The sequence below is a fragment of the Melospiza georgiana genome, chromosome 1, assembly GCF_028018845.1.
Source record: "Melospiza georgiana isolate bMelGeo1 chromosome 1, bMelGeo1.pri, whole genome shotgun sequence".
Lineage (NCBI taxonomy): Eukaryota > Metazoa > Chordata > Aves > Passeriformes > Passerellidae > Melospiza > Melospiza georgiana.
Window position 1 is genome coordinate 49847626 of NC_080430.1, and position 22827 is coordinate 49870452.

General features: G+C 36.1%; 1 protein-coding gene across 20 annotated transcripts in view; it reads left to right on the forward strand.

Moving 5' to 3' along the window:
- Window positions 1-22827, forward strand: part of CLASP2 (cytoplasmic linker associated protein 2) — a 146914-nt gene that overhangs the window by 81963 nt on the left and 42124 nt on the right. For 6 of the 20 annotated variants that reach the window (XM_058021685.1, XM_058021696.1, XM_058021781.1 and 3 more), the window contains 11 exons: window positions 2909-2979; window positions 4706-4765; window positions 5889-5966; window positions 6515-6682; window positions 9244-9299; window positions 10387-10557; window positions 13846-13869; window positions 16660-16677; window positions 18598-18699; window positions 18836-18862; window positions 21777-21803. In XM_058021685.1, coding sequence (XP_057877668.1) covers window positions 2909-2979; window positions 4706-4765; window positions 5889-5966; window positions 6515-6682; window positions 9244-9299; window positions 10387-10557; window positions 13846-13869; window positions 16660-16677; window positions 18598-18699; window positions 18836-18862; window positions 21777-21803 — 802 coding nt within the window. The remainder of the gene's footprint in view (window positions 1-2908; window positions 2980-4705; window positions 4766-5888; window positions 5967-6514; window positions 6683-9243; window positions 9300-10386; window positions 10558-13845; window positions 13870-16659; window positions 16678-18597; window positions 18700-18835; window positions 18863-21776; window positions 21804-22827) is intronic. The other 14 variants (XM_058021737.1, XM_058021848.1, XM_058021746.1 and 11 more) reach the window with 6 other exon arrangements.

Sequence of the window (22827 nt, forward strand, 5' to 3'; positions counted from 1 at the left end):
GCTGTTTTCATGTTTCTGGGATTTTTTTTGTAATGTGTTAATTGAAAAAAGACACCAAGTGTGTTTCAAAGAGTAACTGATTTTAACTGCCTTCTTGGAAAATACAAATTATGCTAGTAGCTAAGAAACTAGTGAGAATTTAAATAGTGCAAACAACAATGCAAGTTATTTCTTTCTACATATACGCTCCCCACCAAAACAATTTGAAACAATGGAGTTAATGGTAAAATGTTGAAGAGGCTCCACATACCTGGATCAGTTCAGAAAGCACAAGTTCATCAAAGAAAAGTCCAATACAGACTTGAATTTTTAAATTCAAGAACTTTCTAAGCTGAGTCTCCAAAACTATAGCCTATGGGACTGAGGAGTGCTCTATCCTAGCTGTTTTCTACTGAATGTTCTTTGAGCACCTACTGACTGGTGTCTCAGGCAAGATATTTAGAGTTTGGGACTTGTACTGCTACTTTTGTGTTTCACATAACGTGGGAGATTGCGTGTAGTTTCTACATTAGAAGTTGTGGTGTTCTTAATGCCAAGCACTTACTGCAATTTACTGTGATCTCATCGGTGGTAATTTTAATTTTGTAAGTTGTTGGAAAACCTAAGAGGTTTCATGACTCTCGCCTTTTGTTGCCATCTTCAGAATGGTTCAGAATGTATATTGCTTTGTCTCTCTGTGTCTCTGAGAATGTGCTCTGATACTTCTGCATGCATGACCTTTGCATCAGCACTTGGGCTAAGACAAAATCCCTTGGTATTTTTTCCCCAGACTCTTACACTCCACTGTGAGATGGCACAGACTTGAGAGGGAAGGAATACACCTTACACAGGATAATTAAAGTTGTAAGAGAATACCATTAGCAGTAGTGTAAGACAAGCTCAGGCATGTAAGAAATTATAAACATTCACCAATTGCATTAAATTGGCTTTATTGGTTTAGGTCATTTGAAGACAAGCTTACACATCAGCTATAGTTGCCCTGATTTTGTTTAAATTTCTGTTCTTAGCTGTGACTTAACATAATGGATTTGAAGCATAAAAACAAGAAAATCCTATCCACAGTGTTCAAATACCCAACCAATAAATGGCATGTGTGAGGTTTTTTAGCAGAAAATTCAGATTTGAGAATTAAATATCAAAAAGAAGTGCAGCCCCCATGCCTGTTTGTGCTTCTGTCCTTTGGACTAAATGAGTATTGGTCAGGGGGTCTTTGATCAATTGAGTACCTAGAACCCAAGCTACTGCAGTTTTTGGAGTCAGTGTTTTATTCAAAAATTCCCAGCAGCACCCAGTGACAGCCAGTTGAGATCCTGGTGCTTTCCTTTGTAATTGCTCTAGAGTGAGTGCATTGAGACAGGGAGGCTGTGTTATACCAGTGATCTTGAGGAGCTTCATCTCATCTTTGTGCCTTCATTGGATTTCGTATTTCTTCTCCAGGAAGTTCTTACAGTGCAGTCTGATTTCTCTTTCTTGACTCTTATACTTCAGGAAGGCAATTAAAATAAAGGTTGGGGGGGGCAGGGAGGGAATCATGGAGAGGATGGCATGATGGCAGAAATCTGTCTCAGAAGGAGGTGGGATTCAGGTTTGTCAACTGATCTTCAAGGTGGTTTGCAAGGAAGCATGTATCATTACATCCTCAAAGGAGCAGAAGATGAAGTATGACATGTTAAAAACAGAATTAAAGCAAGCCTGAGGCTTTGATTCCTTTGCAAAATACTTTCTAGAAATTACAACATTGATAGCTCCAAATAACTTGAATTTACAGGTTTCTCCATCTGTAGAAAACTATTTTTACCCCTGATTTGCTTATTGTCCCTTTCTGGAAGTCATATGCCTCTTTTCAATCTATACAAAACACAAGCAAACCACCTAAGACTGTGTTTAAAGTATATCAGGACAAACAAATATAACTGCTAGGCTCTTCCAGAATTTTTGATTAATTTCTTCCTAATCCTAAAATTGGCAGTACTCTGTGAGCTGATGATTATCTCTGATTTTTTTTGTGATTTGTGTGTTTATATACTGCAGCTGTGATACATGAGAGAGTTTAAATTCTTCAGTACTGTACTTCTGAAGATCTTGGACTTTTTTAAATTAGCCTACTCTTTCACACTGTATTGGAGACTGTTTACTGTAGGTATTTAATCAAGAAAGGACTAAAGAAATTAACTGAGAATAGATTTGTTGAACTACATTACTCTTACTTGAAATTAAAATGGTAATGCTTTGTGTCTGCAACTAGTTAAGAAAAGCTGAAGTAAGACAGCTTTAATTCTGAATTCTGTAATGCATTTGGATTGAATATAGTTTATCTTATGCATAGTTTAATAGTTTTCTTCTTCCATCAAGTGTTTCCATATAGATTATCTATATAGGCTTGCTTATATGTCAATGCTTTTATTACTTTATTGACATATTTTGCATTAAAGGACATTTGATCCTTGTGGTACTCATCATACTGATCCTTGTAAGAATGCCTATATTTTCATATTCATTGATTCACTTTTTGCTCTATAACTCTGACTTTTAAGACAGCTATGTTGGTTACTTTTTTTTTCCTGTGGCAAAACTAAAATAGCATCAGCTTTCAACTCCTCTGAGGAGACAGCTACATTTGAACTTCTTATATTACTTTTGACAGCAAAGTATTGCATATCATGATGTTATTGTTGATGGCACTGGAAGTGGTTTTTGCTTGACCTTTTGGAAGAAAATAGCTTTCTTTCAATTGACATGCTAACAGCAGTCTTTCATTTAACAGTATTCTATGATTTAGTTTTGGTAAGCAGTTTTAATGATTGCAGTTTTTATTATGGTGTTAATTGTGTTTGAATTAATAAGTACAGTACAAATTCAGGATTCAGGAATGCTTTTCTCATAAACTGTTTTGCCCTTTTTTTGGCAGCATACTCATGTGCCACGACTCATACCTTTAATAACAAGCAACTGTACCTCAAAATCAGTTGCAGTTAGAAGGTGAGTACATTATAAATGAAAATTACCAAAGCTGTTACTTTTTAAAATATGATTATCATATGTTGAAAATGAACAAATTAGAAGACTTGTGACCATAAATGCTGAACACACAAAACTGTTAGCCAGTAAACTGCAAACTGCAAAATTTAATTTCAGCCTTGAGACAGTGGCAGCTACCTTAGGACGCAGAGCATTCCTGTGTTGTGGTGTTCAGCATCTCAGCTACATCTCCAGCATGTTGCTTTCTCTGAGAACATGATACTTGAACATGTGGGTTGGCTCTTAAAAAATGATTTTTTTCTTTTTGACAGTGTCATTTTCTGCACCAAATCACACAAAAGCAGTTAATGCTATTTCAGGACTGACACTAGTCCTGAAAGCAATGTCACTGTGTGTATGCAAGGAACAACTTGAGCATCTGAATTACTTTCTTTGAGTCTAAGCTGCTTTTGCATCCAGAGCAAGTGTTACCTCAACCCAGATTGTACTGACCTGCCACAGCTTCTGGTTTGACTGCTGAACAGTTCACAGGGCTTCAGTGCCTCCACATGCTGTGCCTTTACTGAGGAACATCAGACTGTAGGTGGCTTTGGTGCTGCAGTTCACACTCCAGTGAGCATCACTGAAGGTGTTGTCTCCATACTGCTTTCATTCTTTTGGAAGGACAGCAAAACACCACATCACTTGTAATAGTGACAAGCATTGCAGGGTTTCTTGCCATGCCTTGCCAATGCCCAAAGGATTTGGGCAGAATAAAACCAAATTTGTCCCTCCAGAACAAGTAAAAAATGCTGAATAACCAGAAAAAGAGATTGTTTCAGGCTGTCAGGTACACTTCATGTTTGAAAATTACCTACACCTCCCTAATCTGTGTCAGTTTGATTTTTCATCAGGATCTAGCTTCAGACATAATTTTTGAAAGTATGCCTTTTGCTAATGGCAGTTGGCTAATTGTCAAGATTCCCAAATTAATAATGAATACATGTAGAGATCTTCATTACTACTGTGTCAGAAAATCTTTTGCAGTGCTTTCTGTATGCAGAGCCCTCTGTAGTCTCATGTTTTCCTTTATGCTACATACTCACTAGTGACAGATGGAAGGATGGGAATAGTGTTTGGAACAGAAATATACTGCCATAGAAATCCTGTATTGTCTCTTTAATACTTTTATGTTATTATTAATATTTTAAAATTATTATCAATATATTTAAATTAAAATTAGGTATTATAATATGTACAATATATAATTATATATTAATATAATAGCTTATTTTATTAATATAAAATAGAGTAATTATAACAATTATTCATATTTAAATTAAAATTTTATATTAATAATTACTAATATTCTATGATGTTTTAATGTTGTTATTTTTTATGTTAGGATTTTATACTCTGTACAATTTTTTCAACTTCATTAATTTATGTCTGTTATTTTGGGATTAATACAGTTAACATGGGGTATGTGTAATAACATGACTTGAACAGCACATTGTTAATTGAACCATGTCTGTTATTTTGAAGTTTAAAATTAGTTAGCTTGCATGTTTGCTTAATATAGAAAATATTTTAACTTTCCAATAAGGTGACCAGTGCCCTTATTTGACAGATAAAGGTATTTTATTGTATTTATTTCCCTCAGGGGGAAAGAGTAAAGTTAGTGTTTCTTCCACAAGCACAATAGAGAAATGAGTATTTAATTATGACTTTGGTTCTCTGTTTTTAGGCGCTCCTTTGAATTTTTAGACCTGTTATTACAAGAGTGGCAAACACATTCACTGGAAAGGTATGGGCCAGTATACTTTTTCCCCTAAAATAAACTGCTAATGTAATTTAAGACAGAAATATTGTCGTTGAATCCTTTAATTGGATTATGTTGTTCAGTGTTGGCCAGCCTTTCTGGCATAGACAGCCTTTCTAGCACAGCAGGTCATGTGGCTCATTCAGGTGCCAGGGGGAAGGAGAGCTGTATGTTCCAGCCTTGGCTTCCTGTGGCCTCCTCTCCTTACCCTCTGCCTCTGTTATCCTGCCTGTGAGCAATGCATATACAGGTAAGCAGCTGTCTTTTCTCCTGGCAGGGGGAAATCTGTGTGTTTGCTGTGAAAGAGGGCAAGTGGGCTTAGGCTGGAGGACTTTTTGTGCTAATGAGTAAGGGCACGTTGTGGCTACTCCAGATAGATGGGAAAACTGTGCGTGCATCAGTTCTGCAGGTTGGTCACTTTAAGCCCAGGATAGGAGCAAAGAGAATAAAGAGCATCCAGAACTGACTCTGAAGAATTCATCCAGCTCATTCCAGTCACATTGCTGCTTCCACAGGGTGCTCCTGACAAGGAGAGTAATGGGGAAATCATTTATGCCAAAGTGTCTAAAAAAACCCATAAAACCCACCACCTCTCCCCCAACCCCCAAATAACAAACTTCCCACCCAAAACTTACCTTGAATTAAAACTTTTGTCTTCACAAGTTTGTGTTCTGATGGGTACTTTGCTGTTCATTGAACTTGTATTTAGGTTTATAACTCATATGCCAAAAGCTTTCCAAGCTGTAAGAAAACTTATGGTCTTAATTTTTCCCCTTTTCCTACTATTAATATAACAGTGGAAATAGCTTTTCCATTTCAGGAAGGCAGATGTCTTATAAAAGGTATTTTTAAATAACTTTTTAAGTGTGATAGGTGGGTGTATGTCAGAAGTAGATTAAAATCCTTTTAGATTGAAGGAGTAAGCTGACCTAAACCTTTACAGAAGGTACAGTTATGTCATCAGTGTGCTTAAGTGTTTGTTTACTGCATATTTTGGAAAGAACTAGCATTGCAGCTGTTTTTTACTTGGTGAAATGTTAATTAAAGTGTAAAGCTACTGCTTAGAATTTGGAGTAGCAAAATAGCATGAAGAATGTCTTTCTTCTAGGCATGCAGCTGTCTTGGTTGAAACAATCAAGAAGGGTATTCATGATGCTGATGCAGAAGCAAGAGTGGAGGCAAGAAAGTGAGTTTTGATTCATTTTGCTCTGAAAAATTGTGTGTGCTAAATGAGTGATAGAAGGCTCTAATCCAAGGTGAGCTGCTATCCACGGCTGAAGAAGATAAAAACAAGTTTGTTTGAAAACACATGTTTCTGTCCTGAATTGCTACCCAGTTTCTTTGGCAAAAGACGTTCTCAAAGCCAAGTCAGTCAATGCAGTTGTGCAGCATTGATGATTCCACTGAAAGAAGAATTAGAAAGGTTGATATTGCTGCATAATCATTCTGCTCCTGTTAATTAAATCTTTAAACAACTGCAGCACTTTGAGAAGGCTAGAAAACAATTCCTTTTGCTTCCCCACACAACTGGTGAGTGAATGTGAGACATTCAGATGATAGACTTCAGTTATTTTGAAAAGATTAATTCAGTCCATGCAGCTGACTTGATGAGCATTGCTCATACTCTCAGTTCCTTTCACTCCCATCCATGGTTCATTTTGTAATCTTTACTTCCTGACTCCACCCTTTAAAGAAAATACTGAGCATTTACATGTGGTTATTCTTTTTTTGCAGGGCTTATCTGGGTCTTAGAAATCACTTTCCTAGTGAAGCTGAGACTCTGTACAATTCTCTGGAGCCACCCTATCAAAGAAGCCTTCAGACCTACTTGAAGAATTCCGGCAGTATAGCATCTCTCCCTCAGTCAGACAGGTCATCCTCCAGCTCACAGGAGAGCCTCAAGTAAGGGTCACTTCTGAGCCAAGAAACAAATGCAGTTTCTCAAAAGCAAATTATCCAGATTCCTGTTGAGTACAGAAAAGCTGCATTTTGTGTTATTTTGTGACTTCTAATTTTTTTAATAAAAATTTCTTCTCCCGTGTTTTGCTAAGTGACAGCATTACCCCAGTAAGGTGCAAAGTACAGACAGTCTTTAACTGGATATTAGGATGCTGTATTCATACATTCATTCCTTAACAGCTGCTTTAAACACCAAAATATCTTCCAGGTTCATATTGATGTCCAGCATTCTGATGTGCTGAATAGGTCTAGGAAAGCTATAATGGTGTAATTTCTTTATCATCTCTTTTCCTTGGCAAGCATGAAAATGGAACATCAACAATGAGATTTGTTGGAGATTGGTTTGGGCTTTTTTTCCCCTATCTTCACAGTATTGAATATGTATTAGCAGTATTTCATAGCTCTGCCACTTACTACAGGGTGGGTCTGTGGTGCAGTGATGTATTAAAATGCATAGATAATCTTGAGCTGAAAAAATTGAAGTTTTCTTAGGTACCAATAGTAAAAGAAATCTACAGGCTTTTTAGCAGAAATGTGAAGTAGTATGTGGTGATTTTTGCCTTTAAATGCTAGAAAGCTTCCTCAAAGTATTTTAACCTTTTAATATTTCAGATCTTCGTTATCAAAACCAGAGAGCTTGTCTGCTCACTTGTTACTTGAAGGCAAAGACTGCTTCTCACATATTGGAATTCGCCTTTTTTATTGGCTAATGCCTTAAATATCAGAGATTTACCTTATTATTCCTGTGATTCTTGTAATTATAAAAAATTCATTAAAAATAATTGTCTGTGATGCAAGCAATTGCCAGCACTTCATTTTCCACAAATGTTTATTCAAATATTAAATATTCTTGTTTAAATTAATCTCTGTTCCCCATCTGAAAATAAAAGTGCTGTTAATGAGTTACTGGTAATATACTGTTAAAAACTAAATTACAGGGAAATTAGAATCTTAAAATACTCATAAATCTTCAAATGTTGTTTCCCATTTTGCAAGATGTGTAAGTGCTACAGTACAGGAAGTTAGGGGTAAAATAAGAAATGAACAGTAGAGGTGATTATATTGGAATTTAATGAAATTTTAATTGATTTATTACAAACTTTGCATTCAGATGGATGTTTGTTACCCAAAATTTTATTTCTGGCTTTTAGTATAGTGAATGCTGAATTCCCCTTGTATAGGCTAAATTAGGAAATACGGGTATGATTTCCTAGAAGTCAGATCCTCTGTGATTTTTGACCTTCTGAACTTATATCTCCTAGAGATCATTAATCCAGAATTGTTTTAGAGAAGATAGAAGAATGAGAGAGAAATGTAGTGACTTCTGTCTACCTATATGAAACTGTTTACATAAAATGTCAATTGCAATAGATTGTGGCAGTTGTCTGGGATTTCTGTTTGGAGCAAGTTGTAAGGTCAGGAGCTCTACTTCAGCCTCCTTACCTTACTTGAGGCAAAGTACCTTCAAAACATTAGTTAGTCATGTCAGAAAAGCAGGTTTATTCAGAGCAAGCTGCAAACACATATTCTTCTGTGAGGATTTAGGTTATGGTGCTGACCTTTATATTACTGCTGAGCTAATAACTGGGATAAATCCACAGAATGAGGCATCTCTTTTCTTTCTACTTTTAGGTTTAAAATTAAAGGAATTATTTTTACTAAAGCTGAGACACTGACTCAGCTTGAAATTTGACTGTTGATGAAATACTCAGCTATTTCATCAAATACAAACTTTCCCCATCAGATATTTAACCAATGAATATTAACCAATGAATATGCTATTACGTTTTCTTCTACCAGTCCTTTTCATTTCCCTGGTGTCTCCAGCTGCATTTTACTGTACCAAACCTTGATTAGACTGGAAGATTGTGCTTCAGTAACTACTCATTTTTGCAGTGGGAATGAAATGAAGACAAAACATAGAGGAAAAGACATGAGATTTTTCTCCTTTTTTTAAGATATGGGAGCCTCTACATTCCAACAGGGGAAATGGAGTCTAGCTGCTTGGAGGCATTAGCATTTCCTTTATTAATTTATAACTTGATTCTTGGGACATCTGGGATTGGGGGAGTCTTATGAGTTGGACACCTGCTTTTCTTGTTACTGCAGACACCACTTCACATAGTCTTTCATAAATGTTTTTGGGTAGCTCCCACTGTTCTTGTTTGATGGCTGATGTGTAAGATCAGCCCTGTGGTTAAAACCTTGTACTGACCACCTTAAATGTTTCCGTGACCTAGTCTAGAATGCCTGAACTTTGTTAGCAAATGTTCCTGTCAGTAGCTGAAGGATTAGTGCTTTGTGATAAGGATGTAGTTTTATAAAATGTAAGGGAAAAGATAATTCTGGTTTTCTTATCATTTTCTGTTTAAACTATTTATCTACAAATATGCTGAGAAGGTTGAAGGGGGAGAAAAGAACAGAAATTTTTTTTTTCCTCTCTTTTATTTTTTACTTTTGCATCTGATACATGAGACTTACTGGATTTATTGACTTTTTTTCAGTCGGCCTCTGTCATCTAAATGGTCTGCAGCCAGCCCAGCAAGTCTTGCAGGCAGAGGTAAGGTGGTGGTAATATTGTGTAGTGCATAGTTCTTCATGTTGTTTGAATTAAAAGTTCTATAATGCAGCTTAAAAATTGACTATCAGCATTTACCCTGTTTCCAAGATAAATAATGGTATTTCGCATTTTATGTAGTTTCAGTTGTTTCAATTATAAGACACAACTCTTTATGAATTTTGAATTAATTGATCCTCTGTCCTGGAGTTTTGTCATGGAACAGTCATTCTCAAAGAAACAAAATATTATTCTTTGGTCTGTTCATGGTTAGGCTTATGTCAATTAGAAATTAAAGACTCACTGTCTCTTTGATCTGTTCGCATGTAGCTCTTGCTCTTTGTAAATACATAAATAAAGAACAGCAGCCAAATGGCATATTTGTAATTCAAAGAGTTTAATTATGTGTTTAGTTTTTGGGATTTAATAACTTCAATGTCTTTTCCCATAATGTCTTAGTAACACTTTGAGAGTAAATCATTGAGGAGCTTTTTACAAGTGGACTGTAATGAAGAATGGATACTGAAACTGATAAGGGGAGTCAAGTTTAGAAGACCTAAAACAGTGGTTAAAATTAAGCAAATAGTTAAAATTCAGTAAATAATAGGAAGTGAATATGAAAATACTAAAGATTAGACTCTCAAACATTTCAGAATACGCATTCAGCTCACCTTAGCTGAAGTGTGGGAGTATTGTTCATCCTTCAGTATCTCAAGGAAGGATGTGAATTCTCTTACAGTTGTGAATCATTCAGTAACATAATAAATCACATGAAGGTTCAGAATTATGTCATTTGTGCTGGGGTGGGAAGAGACAGTTTGCATTAAATAATGCTAAAATTTCATGCTGAATGAAGATAAATACTACTGACACACAAACTCTTTCTATATGCAATTCATAGCAAGACCAGATCTGGTTTGCTTTTTAATCTCAGTAATTCTTGGTTTAATACTAGTTTAACCTTTTTTACATTGTTTTTGTGCTTTTTTACAAGCACGGTGCAGTAGTAGATGATGTTACCCTCTTAAATATCATTTATTTTATTCAATATCAACTCATTTTTTTTTTTTTTCTTCTCCTTTTCTGGTAGTTCCAGCCAGCAGCAAGGGCGTCCCCAGCCCGGGCACCCTGCAGAGGTCCCGCAGTGACATCGACGTGAACGCTGCGGCGGGCGCCAAGGCCCGCCATGCTGCAGGGCAGGCAGCTGGAGCTGGGCGCCTCTCCGCAGCCGGGCTGCCCCCGGGCTCCTACGCCTCCCTAGGTAAGGGGAGCACCTCTGCTCTGCTGCTCTCAGAGGTCTTTGGGATTTTCTTGATCAGAAAGTTACAGTGCAATACTCCTGTGCTTGAAAAGCAGTCATCGTTGTTAGTAGCACTGGAGTGTGGCAAAAGAGCAGGTGTTCTGAAGTAAGTCGCAAACTTTCCTACGTGCTTTGTTTTTCTTGTGCTGGAAGAATGCCAGTGCAAAGAGTGTGTCCATACTATGATCTCTGAATGTCTTAATCTAGAATTAATGTTAAGTATTGGAAGGAGTGGTATCTGTACTTAACAGCACATGGTGATCATACTTTTTTTTGTTTGTAAAATGAGTGTGATAGCTCTTGATTTTCCATTTTTCTCAGCTGTTCAGGTATTCTGCAAGAGTGCTAAAGAAATACCCTGGCAGTCAGAGGTGGCTTCTTCATGAAGTAGGGAAGTGTTTTACACAATAACTTACTACGTTGAGCGTGTAATTTCTTCCTAAGGGCATTGATGGAACTATGTGTATGCTTTACCTAGCTGACAGCCTCCACTGATATTTGCTGTTAGACATAGGAAGTGCTGCAAGTGGTAACGGTGCAGAAAAGTATTTGATAATTGTAGTGGTGGTGATGTAGGTGCTAGAATATCCACTAAGTGGCGATGGTAAACGACTATGAATGTATTTTTGCTCTAGATTTTTAGCTTATCGGTGCTGTAGGGATAACAGTAGGGAAAGAAAGGTTCAGTGTTCCCAAAACTATTTTTTTCTTCTCAGCTTCTGTGCCAGCTAGACTACCAAGGAGAAACATGTTAGTATGGCCATAGGTGATCACAAGAGGCAAAGAAACTGTATAGTTCTTCTGATCTGCATTGTGTTTGGGCAGGTGTTAGCATACATGTAGGCTGTGGTTTGCAAAGGTTTTAATTGTGCTTTTTAAGATCAGAACTTAAGTTAAAAGCTGCCTAAAATTAGTTGATTCTTTTTGTCATCAGGGCCTTGTATAAGTGCTGTGAACGGCATTGATTTTAGTGTTAATTTAAAGAGCAGTCCTGAACTAAAAGGAATACTTGGTACTTGGAATAGCAGTTTTGGATGTGGGCTCCCTCTGGTGCCCACAGAGGGGGCAGCAGAACCTGCTGGATTGCAGGTGGACGCCGACATGAGGCTGCTTGGTGGACAGGATACACCAGTGGTTCCTCAGGGAAATGATGGTTGCCCCATCCCTGACAGTGTTCAAAACTAGGCTTGGAGCAACCACTCCAGTGGAAGGTGTTCCTGTCCACAGTAAAGGGATTGGAACTTGGTGGTCTTTAGGTCCCTTCCAACTCAAGCCATTTTATAATTCTGGAACTGTGAGTTCCTCCTCACTTAGTGCCTAAAAGCCTGAAATATGTGTGATGATCGTTTTCCAAGATCAGAGTATTGCCTGGTGTGTTGTGATGTGCAATAAAACATATTTTTAACCTAAGACAAAGCTGGCATTCAGAGTAAAAGTGGTGCAGAGCATGGTGACAGAGAAAAAAGTCAAATGGAAAACAAAGACAGAGATCCTGCTCTGTTAAGGCCTTCTTTATGCTGCTCAAATGAAGGGACTATATTGTTTTAAGACTTTCACAGAAAATTATCTCTTGATTGGACTACTGGTTTGCTTTTACAGCTTTTAAAGCAATATCTGATTCATGCTAGGAATTTTGTAAGCAAGGGTTGAGAAGGGCACAGAGGTTTCCAGTGAAGTAAACAGTGGTGGATTTAGCAGGAAAGTAACAGAAATAGCTTATTCTCTTTGTAATTTATTGATTGGATGTGTGAGAATTGGGGGAGAGGAATAATAAGCAATAAATCCAGGTCCTATTCATTTGAAGGATTTGAGTTGCTGGAAAGCTTTACCTTGCTAGCAGATGCAGTCACTTGTGGAGAACAGTGTGATGTCATTTGAAATGGCTAAATAACGTAATACTGGCAAAGTACAGTGAAAGTCAAATCCTAGTGCAGGCAGTGAAAGGGCAGTGGTAGTCAAGGAGACCAAGGTTTGTTTGCAGTCACATAAAAGCTGTACTGCGTGACTGATCTTGGCTCAATCTCCTGACAGTTTTTTGACTGTGGTAAGGTAATTTCAAGGATACATGCCATGTAGACAGTGTGACTGCTTGTTGTGGATTAGCTTCAAAATATTGTTTACTCTTAGTTTTCAAAAGGTAACCTTTAAATCAATGGAGTGCAAATCCAAGCAAGTGCCATGTTTCAGATAATGGGCTAATTTGTAAAGTTCTTTCTTCTGTCCATTTTAAGGGATTTATTTATAGTAGCCAAATATGGAAAGTTAAATGACAGAACTATCAAGCCAATACTGGCCATGGTCTGAAAAGGCCCAGGCACTGTTACTTTATTTCTGTAATGCTTTCCACTCCCTTTAGGTGTTGCAGTCAATACCAAAATAAATGACATTGTGTCCCAGAGCTTGAATTTATTTTCAGCCTGGCTTGCAGAGAAACATCCACCTTTTGCTTACACAGCTACCAAATTTAAAGCCTCAGAAGGCCAGAAGCTTATAAGCATAGTAATCCATAATTGTGTTCACCCATCTCTTCCCTTTTCATTATTAATACAAGAACTCTTGCTTATTTATGATTTATTAAAAGACTATGCTAGAAGCAGGAGGATACTCTCTAGTTATTTTAAATGTTGACTATCTTTGACATCCTTAAGTATTAATGTCCTTGTTGAGGAGGCCTGAGCTGTAATTATATATGTCTTGTGCTAAATATTTTAATTTTGATTGTTACTGTCAGAATATTTATGCCCTACCTTCCAGCTGAACTGGTAAATATTTAATGCTTTTAAAACAGAGTGAAACTTTCTCTCATTTGTCCTCTGTCTTAATTGTGCTGTTTTTTTCCCTCCTGTCCCTTACCCCAGGTGGGACTTCATGCTCAGAAGCAAATTTAATAAGAAATATAAATAAGTGGTTCAGTAATGATGTACATATGTACTGATGCTTCAGTAACTGCACCAAGAATGAAACCATTTATAAATGTTTTAGGGTAAGGGTTTTCTCAAATTTGGGAAATACAGAATCAATATCACTGTGCAGGGTACTTGTACTCTGTTTTGTAATTTTGTACCTTGCGCAAAGTTGCAAAACCAACTTTGCTTAAGGTAGCTTACACATGGATTAATTAGATAAACATGTCTGCTGTATTTAATATTAATGTATTTTCCTCAATTAATGTTTTATGACTCTGCTGTGAACACCTTTATTCTAACACACTAAGTTTTCCATGTTTCTTTGCCTGCTTTTTCAACAAAGAGGATACTTCTGACGAGATGGATGGTAAGAAATTATTTAGTCTGTCCTCTAATTCTATTAAATATCTAATAAAGTGTCTTTTATGTAAAAGTATTGATGTTTAATATATTTGTCTGTTCATTAACAAATTACTATGCTGTTTCCATTAACTCCTGTGTAATCTTGATGTCTTATGTGTTACTGCTGTATCTGTCAATTTTGTGAATGTTTGGTCTGTATCAGCAACAGAAACTTTAACAGAAATCTGACATTACCCCTCTTTTTTAAAAGAAGCTCTGTTAATTACAGAGCAGTTTTGTAATTGTTACATGCTGATTTTAACTAGTTAAATACATGCATTTGAAATTAATCAAGTGCCACTTGATTCAACAGTTTTACATGTGAAGTCAATTTTTTTGACTTAGCAGAACAGCAGTGGGAGAGCCGAAGATGCTTGACCACTTAAGTATGAAAAAAGCAGATAACCAAAAAAATCTCCTCTATCAGAATCTAGGCTTGCTACATAATTTTAAATGCCTTTAAATTCTGTATTAAAATGTAATTCTATTAAAGAATCATTTGTGAAGAAGACTTACATGTTAAAATAGCTTATCAAGTGTCCCACCTAAGTTTTAGCACTTGATTTTTCTTAATTCACTCTATTATAAACACATAGTGGGACTGCAAAACAGTTGAGCTTCAAGCTTCTCATACCAATTGTCTGTTTCAGGTGTGTGCAAATAATGCTTCTCATATAATAAAGTGACAGTCCCAGCCTGCTGCTTGGTGATTGTAGTTCTGATTTATTGCTTGGGAGCACTTAACAAGTCCTTAATAAGTTTGCTGCTTACTTAATATTTTGTGTGATGTATTTATTAACTGTGCATGTTTGGAAGAATCAGTAGCTTATTGGAAGCAAATGTATCTCATAGAAATGAAAAGAGTAAGAAAGTAGAATCCTGGATAATTTCAAAACAGATGCTTCTTGAAAGAATTGGAGCTGGTTTTGAGCACTGAAGATGTCAAGACTAGTTTAATAAAATGAGGAGCGTTTGTACAGGGTAGTAGAATCTGTATTGCCTATTTCCACATTACATTTCCTTAGGCTACATATAGTAGGCTTTATTTATAGCTGTTTGTTTATAGCTGTTATTTATAGCAAGTTATGAGCTTTGAACATTGTCACCAGAAATAAAGGTTCTTAGGGCCATGTAGGCTTTTTCTTTTGTTCTGTCCAGAAGTCACAACTTCTATGTTGCACATTTCTGTTTAAAGCAGCAAGGGAAGTGCTTTAAAATTGATCAGAGTTAACAGGTTGGGGTTTTGTTCTAGAAGCTATCTCCAGATATGATCTGCGTTTGGAATGAAAACAGCTCAGCTGTCCAGCTGTAGTTGTATGATACAGCTGTTCTGATCTAACCATCACCAGGAGGAACTAATCATGTTTCCTTTGCCCACTAACCTTGTCCACATATTTTTTATCTCTTCTTTTGTTAGCACCTTGTGATACTCCATTATTGATGACTGTAGGTGAACAAACTCCATAAAACTGATGTCATAAAAGTGACTAATACTGTTATTTAGCTGTTGGAGCTGCCAGTGAACCTTTAGCCATCCAGACCAGGTGGTAGCACAAGGCTGAGAGGAACGAGAAACAGAACCACCCCTTTTAGGAGCTTTTAGGAGTCTCTTAGGCTGTCTTAGTTGTTGCATAGGATCTGCCTTCCAGGATCCATCTCTGCAAGACTGTTGGATTTGGAGAGGTAGCTCAGGGTTTGGGGGGTTTGGTTTTTTGTTTGGTTTTGAGTTTTTGCAAACCGGCAAATTTTATCTCAGTACTTTGAGGCACTCCTACCTACATATTACTGTAACTGATTTTTGTGAAGTGCATTGAAATACACACTGAACTAGTTTTTTAGAGGGAGTTTTTAAAAATAGCTCTGTGAAGATATTGTAACATGAGAAAACTTTCCCAGCAAATCTGACTGAGTTCAGGCTAGCCAAGGACACTAACAGATGTTTTCATCATTTTAGTTGTCTTGCAAGGCAGAAATGGTAGAGGGTGAAAATAAAAATGGAAGTATCCTTTGATTTTTTTTTTTTTTTAGGGCATTTCACATTTTTATCATTACTAGTATGCATTTTATTGTGTAATAAGATCTCTTTCAGAGGAACTTAGAGGAAGGACTGCTGATGAGGCAGGGTCCCATCAGTTCCTAGGCACTGATGGGAAAAGGTTTGTCTGACTCTCACATTATCAAAAATCAAGCCTTGTTAAGCTCAGCATACTTGTCCAAGTGTGATCTGATTTCAGCAAGCTCATATTCCTTCCATGTCTCTGAGCAAGACTTGATCTTGTGCATGTGTATCTTCAGAGTAATCACAGGATTAATTCAGAGAAATCCTTCTTGCTGGCAGTTCCTGTCAAATTATCACTGTCCAGTGTGGGAAACACTGTGTCTGTGTTTTTCTCTGAGGTTATGTATAACAGTATGTTTCATATTTTCAGAAGAGCTTGCATTACAGTTTTTTTAATGTCTGTTTTGATATGTATATGTAATTTTTTGACTGATCTCATAATTGTAATTTTCTTCTATTGAACTTGTGGTTTGAAAGGGAGTGATGTGCATTTTGTTCCTGTAAATTGCTCTCAGTGTAGTATGGATATTTTCTTGATTATTTTACTTCAGTTCAGTTATGGAGTTGCAACATAAAAGCATTAGCTCTCTTGACTTGATAAAATTTGTCAAGATTCCCAAGATTAATCTCAAAAAGAAATTTCAAAGACATAGTATTGTTTGGAATATCATGTATTTTGTTATTTTTTCTGTTTAGGAACAGCTTCTGAAGATGGTAAGAAACTACTTTGTTAGACTAGCTAATATTTTCAGCTTCATATTTTCATTGATAGAAATGAAGCTTTAAAAGTAGAACTTGGTGTTTCTTGGGCTTTGTGGAGGTTCATAACAGATACGGGCTTATGGGCTAACAGCTTATGCATCTAATACTTGGTTGTTATGTATTTTTAAAATTCATTTGCTTTTATTTTAATTCTTAATTACTCATCTGCAGTCTGAAGTACCATTGCTTAACATTCTACTGTGAAAATACAGGGGCTTTATAATTTTGCATTCATTCTTTAAAGCAAATCTTGTCACAGAATATTTCATCAAATGTGTTCATGCTCTGGGAAGCAGGTGCTACTATTACTCATCTCTGTGAGACTTGGAAGCTAATTTTCTATTGTTATTAGCATTTAAACCTGCCATTAGTGAATGGATGTAGAGACTCCGAATGAGTTAACAGTTCATTTAACTGACAGACACAAACTGATTTATTTTACATTTATAAAAATGAAACAGGTTCCAGGTGATACTTTAACATAGTATTGAAATAGTGGCACTCTGTGTTCCTAGGTTTTGGGCCAAATTCTGAATGCAGTTACATGCCTTGCAGTCTCACAGCTCTCAATTGCCATTGCATGGGGATAACTAGTAGAGTTTGCACTAGTTAATCTAACTGTACTTGCTAAGCCTATTGTTTTAGTGAATAACCACCTTTATCCTGATTCTCTTCCTATAGACTCTCATCTGTGGCTATTCCCTCTACTTGGAAGAATAATATTAACTTGGTTGATGTCCAAATTCTGCTGTGGAAAGCCTAAAGAGGCTAGAATTAAATAACAGTCTATGTACTTAATTCTTTTAGATCAAATATTTACTCAGCATGTCTACGAAATATTTTAATCATGCTGTGTTTAAAAGTGTAGAGCTTGTTGAGCTAGATCCACCCTGTAGAGACTTATTGGGATTTGTTCTTGCAGCTTAGAAGAATTATGGTTAGCATGAGTTTGGTTGTGATTTCAGTTTGCTGCTGTTTGAGAGGTTGGCTTGGGAAATGTAGTATACAACACCACTATTTTCTTTTATGAATGATCTTTCAGATAGCTGTAATTCAGACAACTGGGATCTTCCTTTCTTCTGTAATTTCTTTGTATATGCTGGATGTTACAAGGAACATGGCTAGTAATGCAGAAAGCTTTGACCAAACCCAAGAGAATTTGCCATTTGGCATTCTAGGGAAAAGTGAATCTTGTTTTATTTGTAGATACTTACGCCAAGCAAGAGACAAATTAAACTTTCTGTCTAGTGGGGAAAGTAGTATTTCTTTATATCATGTTGTCATGAGAACTACTTGAATGTATTTAGTGTCTGCAAAGTGCTCTAGAAGGTTTGGGAAATCCTGTAGAAGTGTGTATGACTGGGGCCAGGAAAACAGTAGAATCTTCAGTAATGAAAAATATTTAGGTTTCTTAAAAGAGGAGTGAAGTTAGGAAGAAAGCTCAGAATCTGTAGTTTTATGACAGCAAAAGTAGAATTAGAAGCTCAAGCAATCATGAGAAGACACTACCTCATACAGCAACATTAGTGCTTGAATTGCATTGTATTGAGTAAACTTCCCCTTTTTTAATGTACTTGACATATATATGTTGGAAGGAAGAGCTAGTTAGCCAGTCCAGGGTGTTGAAGGTGTAATGTGCAAATTGTTTGATGAAACATGTAGCATTAGAGGAGAAGTATCTTGCTTCCTCAGCTATTAAATTCCTTAAGGTGTTCAAATTTCTACTAATTATCCCAAGCGAATTGTCACCAGTTGAGTTACATTGCGCTTCTTTTATATGCAGAAACTTTATAAAATATTACTAAATACTACTGATGCTCTGCTTTGTGCATGGCTGTGAAAAACTGATTTAATGCCCTTTTTCTTTTCTAGGTCGTATACGATCAAAGCTCTCCACCCCTTCCGTTGGTATTGGAAATTCTAAAACGGATTCCAGAGGACGGAGTAGAACCAAAGTGGTGTCACAATCTCAGCGTATGTATTTTCTGTTTATTAGTTATACCTGATAAAGAGGCCAAATCTTAAGCATAAATTCATTGACCAATGGCTACAGTCAAAGTTAATTTTTTTTAAAAAAAGCTACATACTGAGTTGTTGTTCTGTGCCTTAGGTTCATCATCGCCAGACCAAAATGAAGGTATTTTTTTCAGTGTTTTGGATCAGTGGTATTTGCATGCTTTTCTGATTCATGTTTTCTCTGGACAAAATATTAGGTTAGATCTTAGTTTGCCAATTAAATTAGATAATGTAGCAGGAAGTGAAATCTATCTTTAAATTCTGTCTTCAATTATAACTTCTCAACATTCTTTTCCCCCCTTTTCTGACTTCCTCAACATGAAGCACCAGTAAACATGGACTAGTAATAGAGAAGAATGGAAGGCAATTACCTGAGAGACCTAATTTTCCATTTTTAAAATAGTCTTAGTTTAGCCAGAAATACCCATTTTCTTTAGGCTAGGCACTGCTGTAGCTCTTGGGTATAAACTCCTTTTTTTGAATTACAGCTCTTTACTTAACTCTTCTTTGAAGAAAAAATACTAACTCCTCAAGTTACAATCAGTTACTGAGCTTGTGTTAAGTCAGAGGGTTAAAACAAGGAATTTAATGTGTGTCAGCTACTCCACAGTAATTTTCTCTGCGTGTTTAGTAACCACTGCAGATGTAGCCAAGCACTTGGTCATTAATTAAAAAGACCTGATTACCTCACACTCTTGGCTCTGACTGACCTACAGCAATTCATCCACGCATCTTATGTCTCCAACAGACATTTTCTGACTAAGCTCTGTAGCATTCTCAGATTCTTATCTTTTTCTGATTAGGTGAAATGCAACTAAGTTAATGAAAAGAAGACAGATGCACAATAATGTTGTATTGCACTAAAATTAAAATTAACTTCCCACTTGTATAAATTGTCAGATCTAATGTTCTAAAACAGTAAATTTTGCCAGGTTTAAAATTTTCAATACAGTTATTTTGCTATCACTAACCATATCCACTTTCTTTAATAAAACCCTTTAATAATTTCTTTAATGGCAGAAGCATTTGTCTTCATAGCAATGACTGCATCTGTTGTAAATAGAATCATTTTAGAAGTTAAAAAAGTTTTTTCCTGTTAGAGTACTTGCCATAATTTAATTTCCCAACAAGTACAGTTGGATCAAACCTGATCTAGTGTATGCAGGTTTTCTGAAATAAAGCTTTCAAACAATGTGTACAGATAAATGTAGCATACTAAAAATTCAGCGGAGTTACTACTGAAATTCTACTACTGCTACTACTACTACTAAAATTCAGTAGAAGAAGTTCCCCTAAGGGCTTTGACAATGCTCTAGTCCCAGAAATGTTGGTGAAATGAGAGCCTTCAAATGAGTCATTGGGACAAAAGTTCTGCAAAACTTGTTTTACAGATTGCAACACTGTACTATAAACAAAGAATATGTCAATAATTTAAGAGGGAGGGAAGGTAAAGTTCCTTCTAATCCCCTTTTCCCTTCTGTGAAAAGCTATAAGCAGTGTCTGTAACAATTTTTTCATTAGTTTTAGGAAAGTTTGGAATTAAGCTTTTTGAAAATACTTTTACATTTTTAATAGCTTTGGTAAATTTGTAAAAAGTGAAGATGCTTGATAAATGTCTGGGGAAGGGGATAAATTTAGGTAGCAATATAATACTTTAGTGATGATCACTGCCATATAACATTAAATAAATCTATATCCAGAGAAGCAGAATTAGGCCTTTCCAGTTTTTCTACTAATAATGACAGGGTTGGTTTTTAAAATTCATTTTTACACAGTATTAATGTCTGAAGACATAAATTGAGATAACTAGATCTGACTACATGTGATGATGTGTAAAAATTAAATGCATGAATACATCTTTACAGCCTTTTATTACTACTTCTGTTCAGAACTGATTGCTTCAAATAGCTCATTATAACCTGTCAGTGGGGGAGAACAAGAATTCTGAGATGTTTTAAGGAAGATAAACAGGGCAAATACAAATGGACAGGCAAAGGAGAATTCTCAGGCACTGTATGCCAGCTATTTGGGTGATGCTTCTTTATGTGACTGAAAATTTTCACAGCATTGTGTGAAGCGTGATGCTTAATGTTTCCATACAGGGGATTGTTTTAGTTCCCCAGCTTATATAATGAGAGAATAGCTTCATACTAGATTTAAGCTATTTTTTTTAAAACCACTCTAGCACAGATGCTTTTGTTAATTTTTGGGTTGCAGCTATCTTTTGTTCAAAAATCATTTTATGAAAGACTTGCAAATTTGAATGCTTTTACCAAAAAATATTTTTTTAGGGTTTTAAAAGCCCTTTACTCTTCCATTTTTAAATTAACATAAAGTAAATGCCGCATTATTTATTCTTACCTATGGAAAAAAATGGTTACATTTTTTTCCTCTTCTTTCCAGTTTGATTATCAGGTAATTTAACAGGGTCTGCTAAAATTGCATTACAGTTGACATTCAGAGAATTTCTGAGTGGAAACAAATTCTTCCTTTTGTACTCAAGATTACTTTTAAAGAGGAAAACAAAGAATTCTATGCAAGTCTTTTCAGTTATGCCATTGTGAATTTGTTTTTTTTGTTTTGGTCATCCACCGCACCTGCAGCTCAGTTCCTTTACTGTTGTGTCTCAAAAACAAAGTTTTGATCTCGTGTGTAATTTTTGTTCAACTGTTGAACTTCTTGAACCTTTTTGGCAACGTAATATTCTTTTCAAGTAATATCCAGGCTACAGTTTCATGCTTAATTGAAATTTAATTCTTCAGTGTTGAGTTGTTGATTAGAAAGCTGAAGAATTGTAATTTGCTTGTGCAGCTTTGCTTCATCTGCTTTGTACATAGCATATGAGTTTAATTCTTCAATTGTGGAAGCTACTTAATAGCACTGCTTTAGCATAACCCCCTTGTGGCTTTTTTTCCTGTGTGAAATGACTAAAGCTTTCTTATTTCCATTTGCCATTCATTTTTTAATCTGCTCTGCTCCCTCCCTCTTCATGGATTATAAATCCCTACCCTAATCCTGCCTTTACACTTGTTCAGGATCACAGTCTGCTAACCCCATTGGTGGTAAGAGTCTACAGAATTTGTGTACACATCATTGTTTGATCACCTGTTTGACATACCTCATTTAAGGACCCTATTCAGCAGAAATTCTGGCTGGCTTTTTTCCATATGCTGCGCATAATTTAATTGGGTGCAATCCTTATGTAGAAAGCAGGAGAGATGAGATGGGTTTATCATTTTGGGGTAGTGCTTTAGTAATCTTTGTTTCATCATTCAGCTCACTTAGATCTGCTGGTAGTGGTAATAGTGACAAGAGTATGCCAGTGTTGCTGTTTTCAGGCTGTATTCAGTTAGTTTACACTGCAGTGGTACACTTTGCAGGTCAAACTATAGAAAGATTAAATGAAGTATTAGAACAAGTGGTTTCTGACCTATTGAAGAAAATGTACAAGTCTGCACCACAGTGAAACCTTCCATAGTTTTTTTACTGTTTTAAAGAGTTACAAAACAGGAAAAAGGCATCGTAATATCAGTTCTAAGTTGAAATACCCTGATATGAGGGAACTGTCAAACCCTTAATTTTTGCACTTAACAACAGTTTTATAGGCTTGCTTATTCTTCTGTTGCTATAGAAGTTGTGCTTGTTTTTTTCCAGGCTGCATAATACTTTATTTATCATTTCTGCTGAATAGGCCCATAGTCTGGAAAAGGGATTTTGCTAAATAATCGTTTCAAGTTTGAATTCAAACAATGAATCTGAAAGTACATGCATGGTACATTTTTTAGATTTCTCTCTTCCACCCAGCATATGTTTTACTTTGTTTGGGATTTTATTTCTTTTCCCATATAGTCAAGCTTTAGTCAACTTGTGTCTTTTTTTCCACATGTCTCATGAGAAGTAACCCATGAAATTCACTTGAAAAGTTGCATGTTGTCTGTAAATCTGATAGCATCACTGTGGTCATACAGTTACCTGATTGTATTTTAAAGATTAATGAAGGGTTCAGATTTGTATGTAATTAGTCTTTGATTGAAATTCTGGTTTGCTTTTTATTTGGTCATATTTCTTGAATTGTATAGCTGGAAG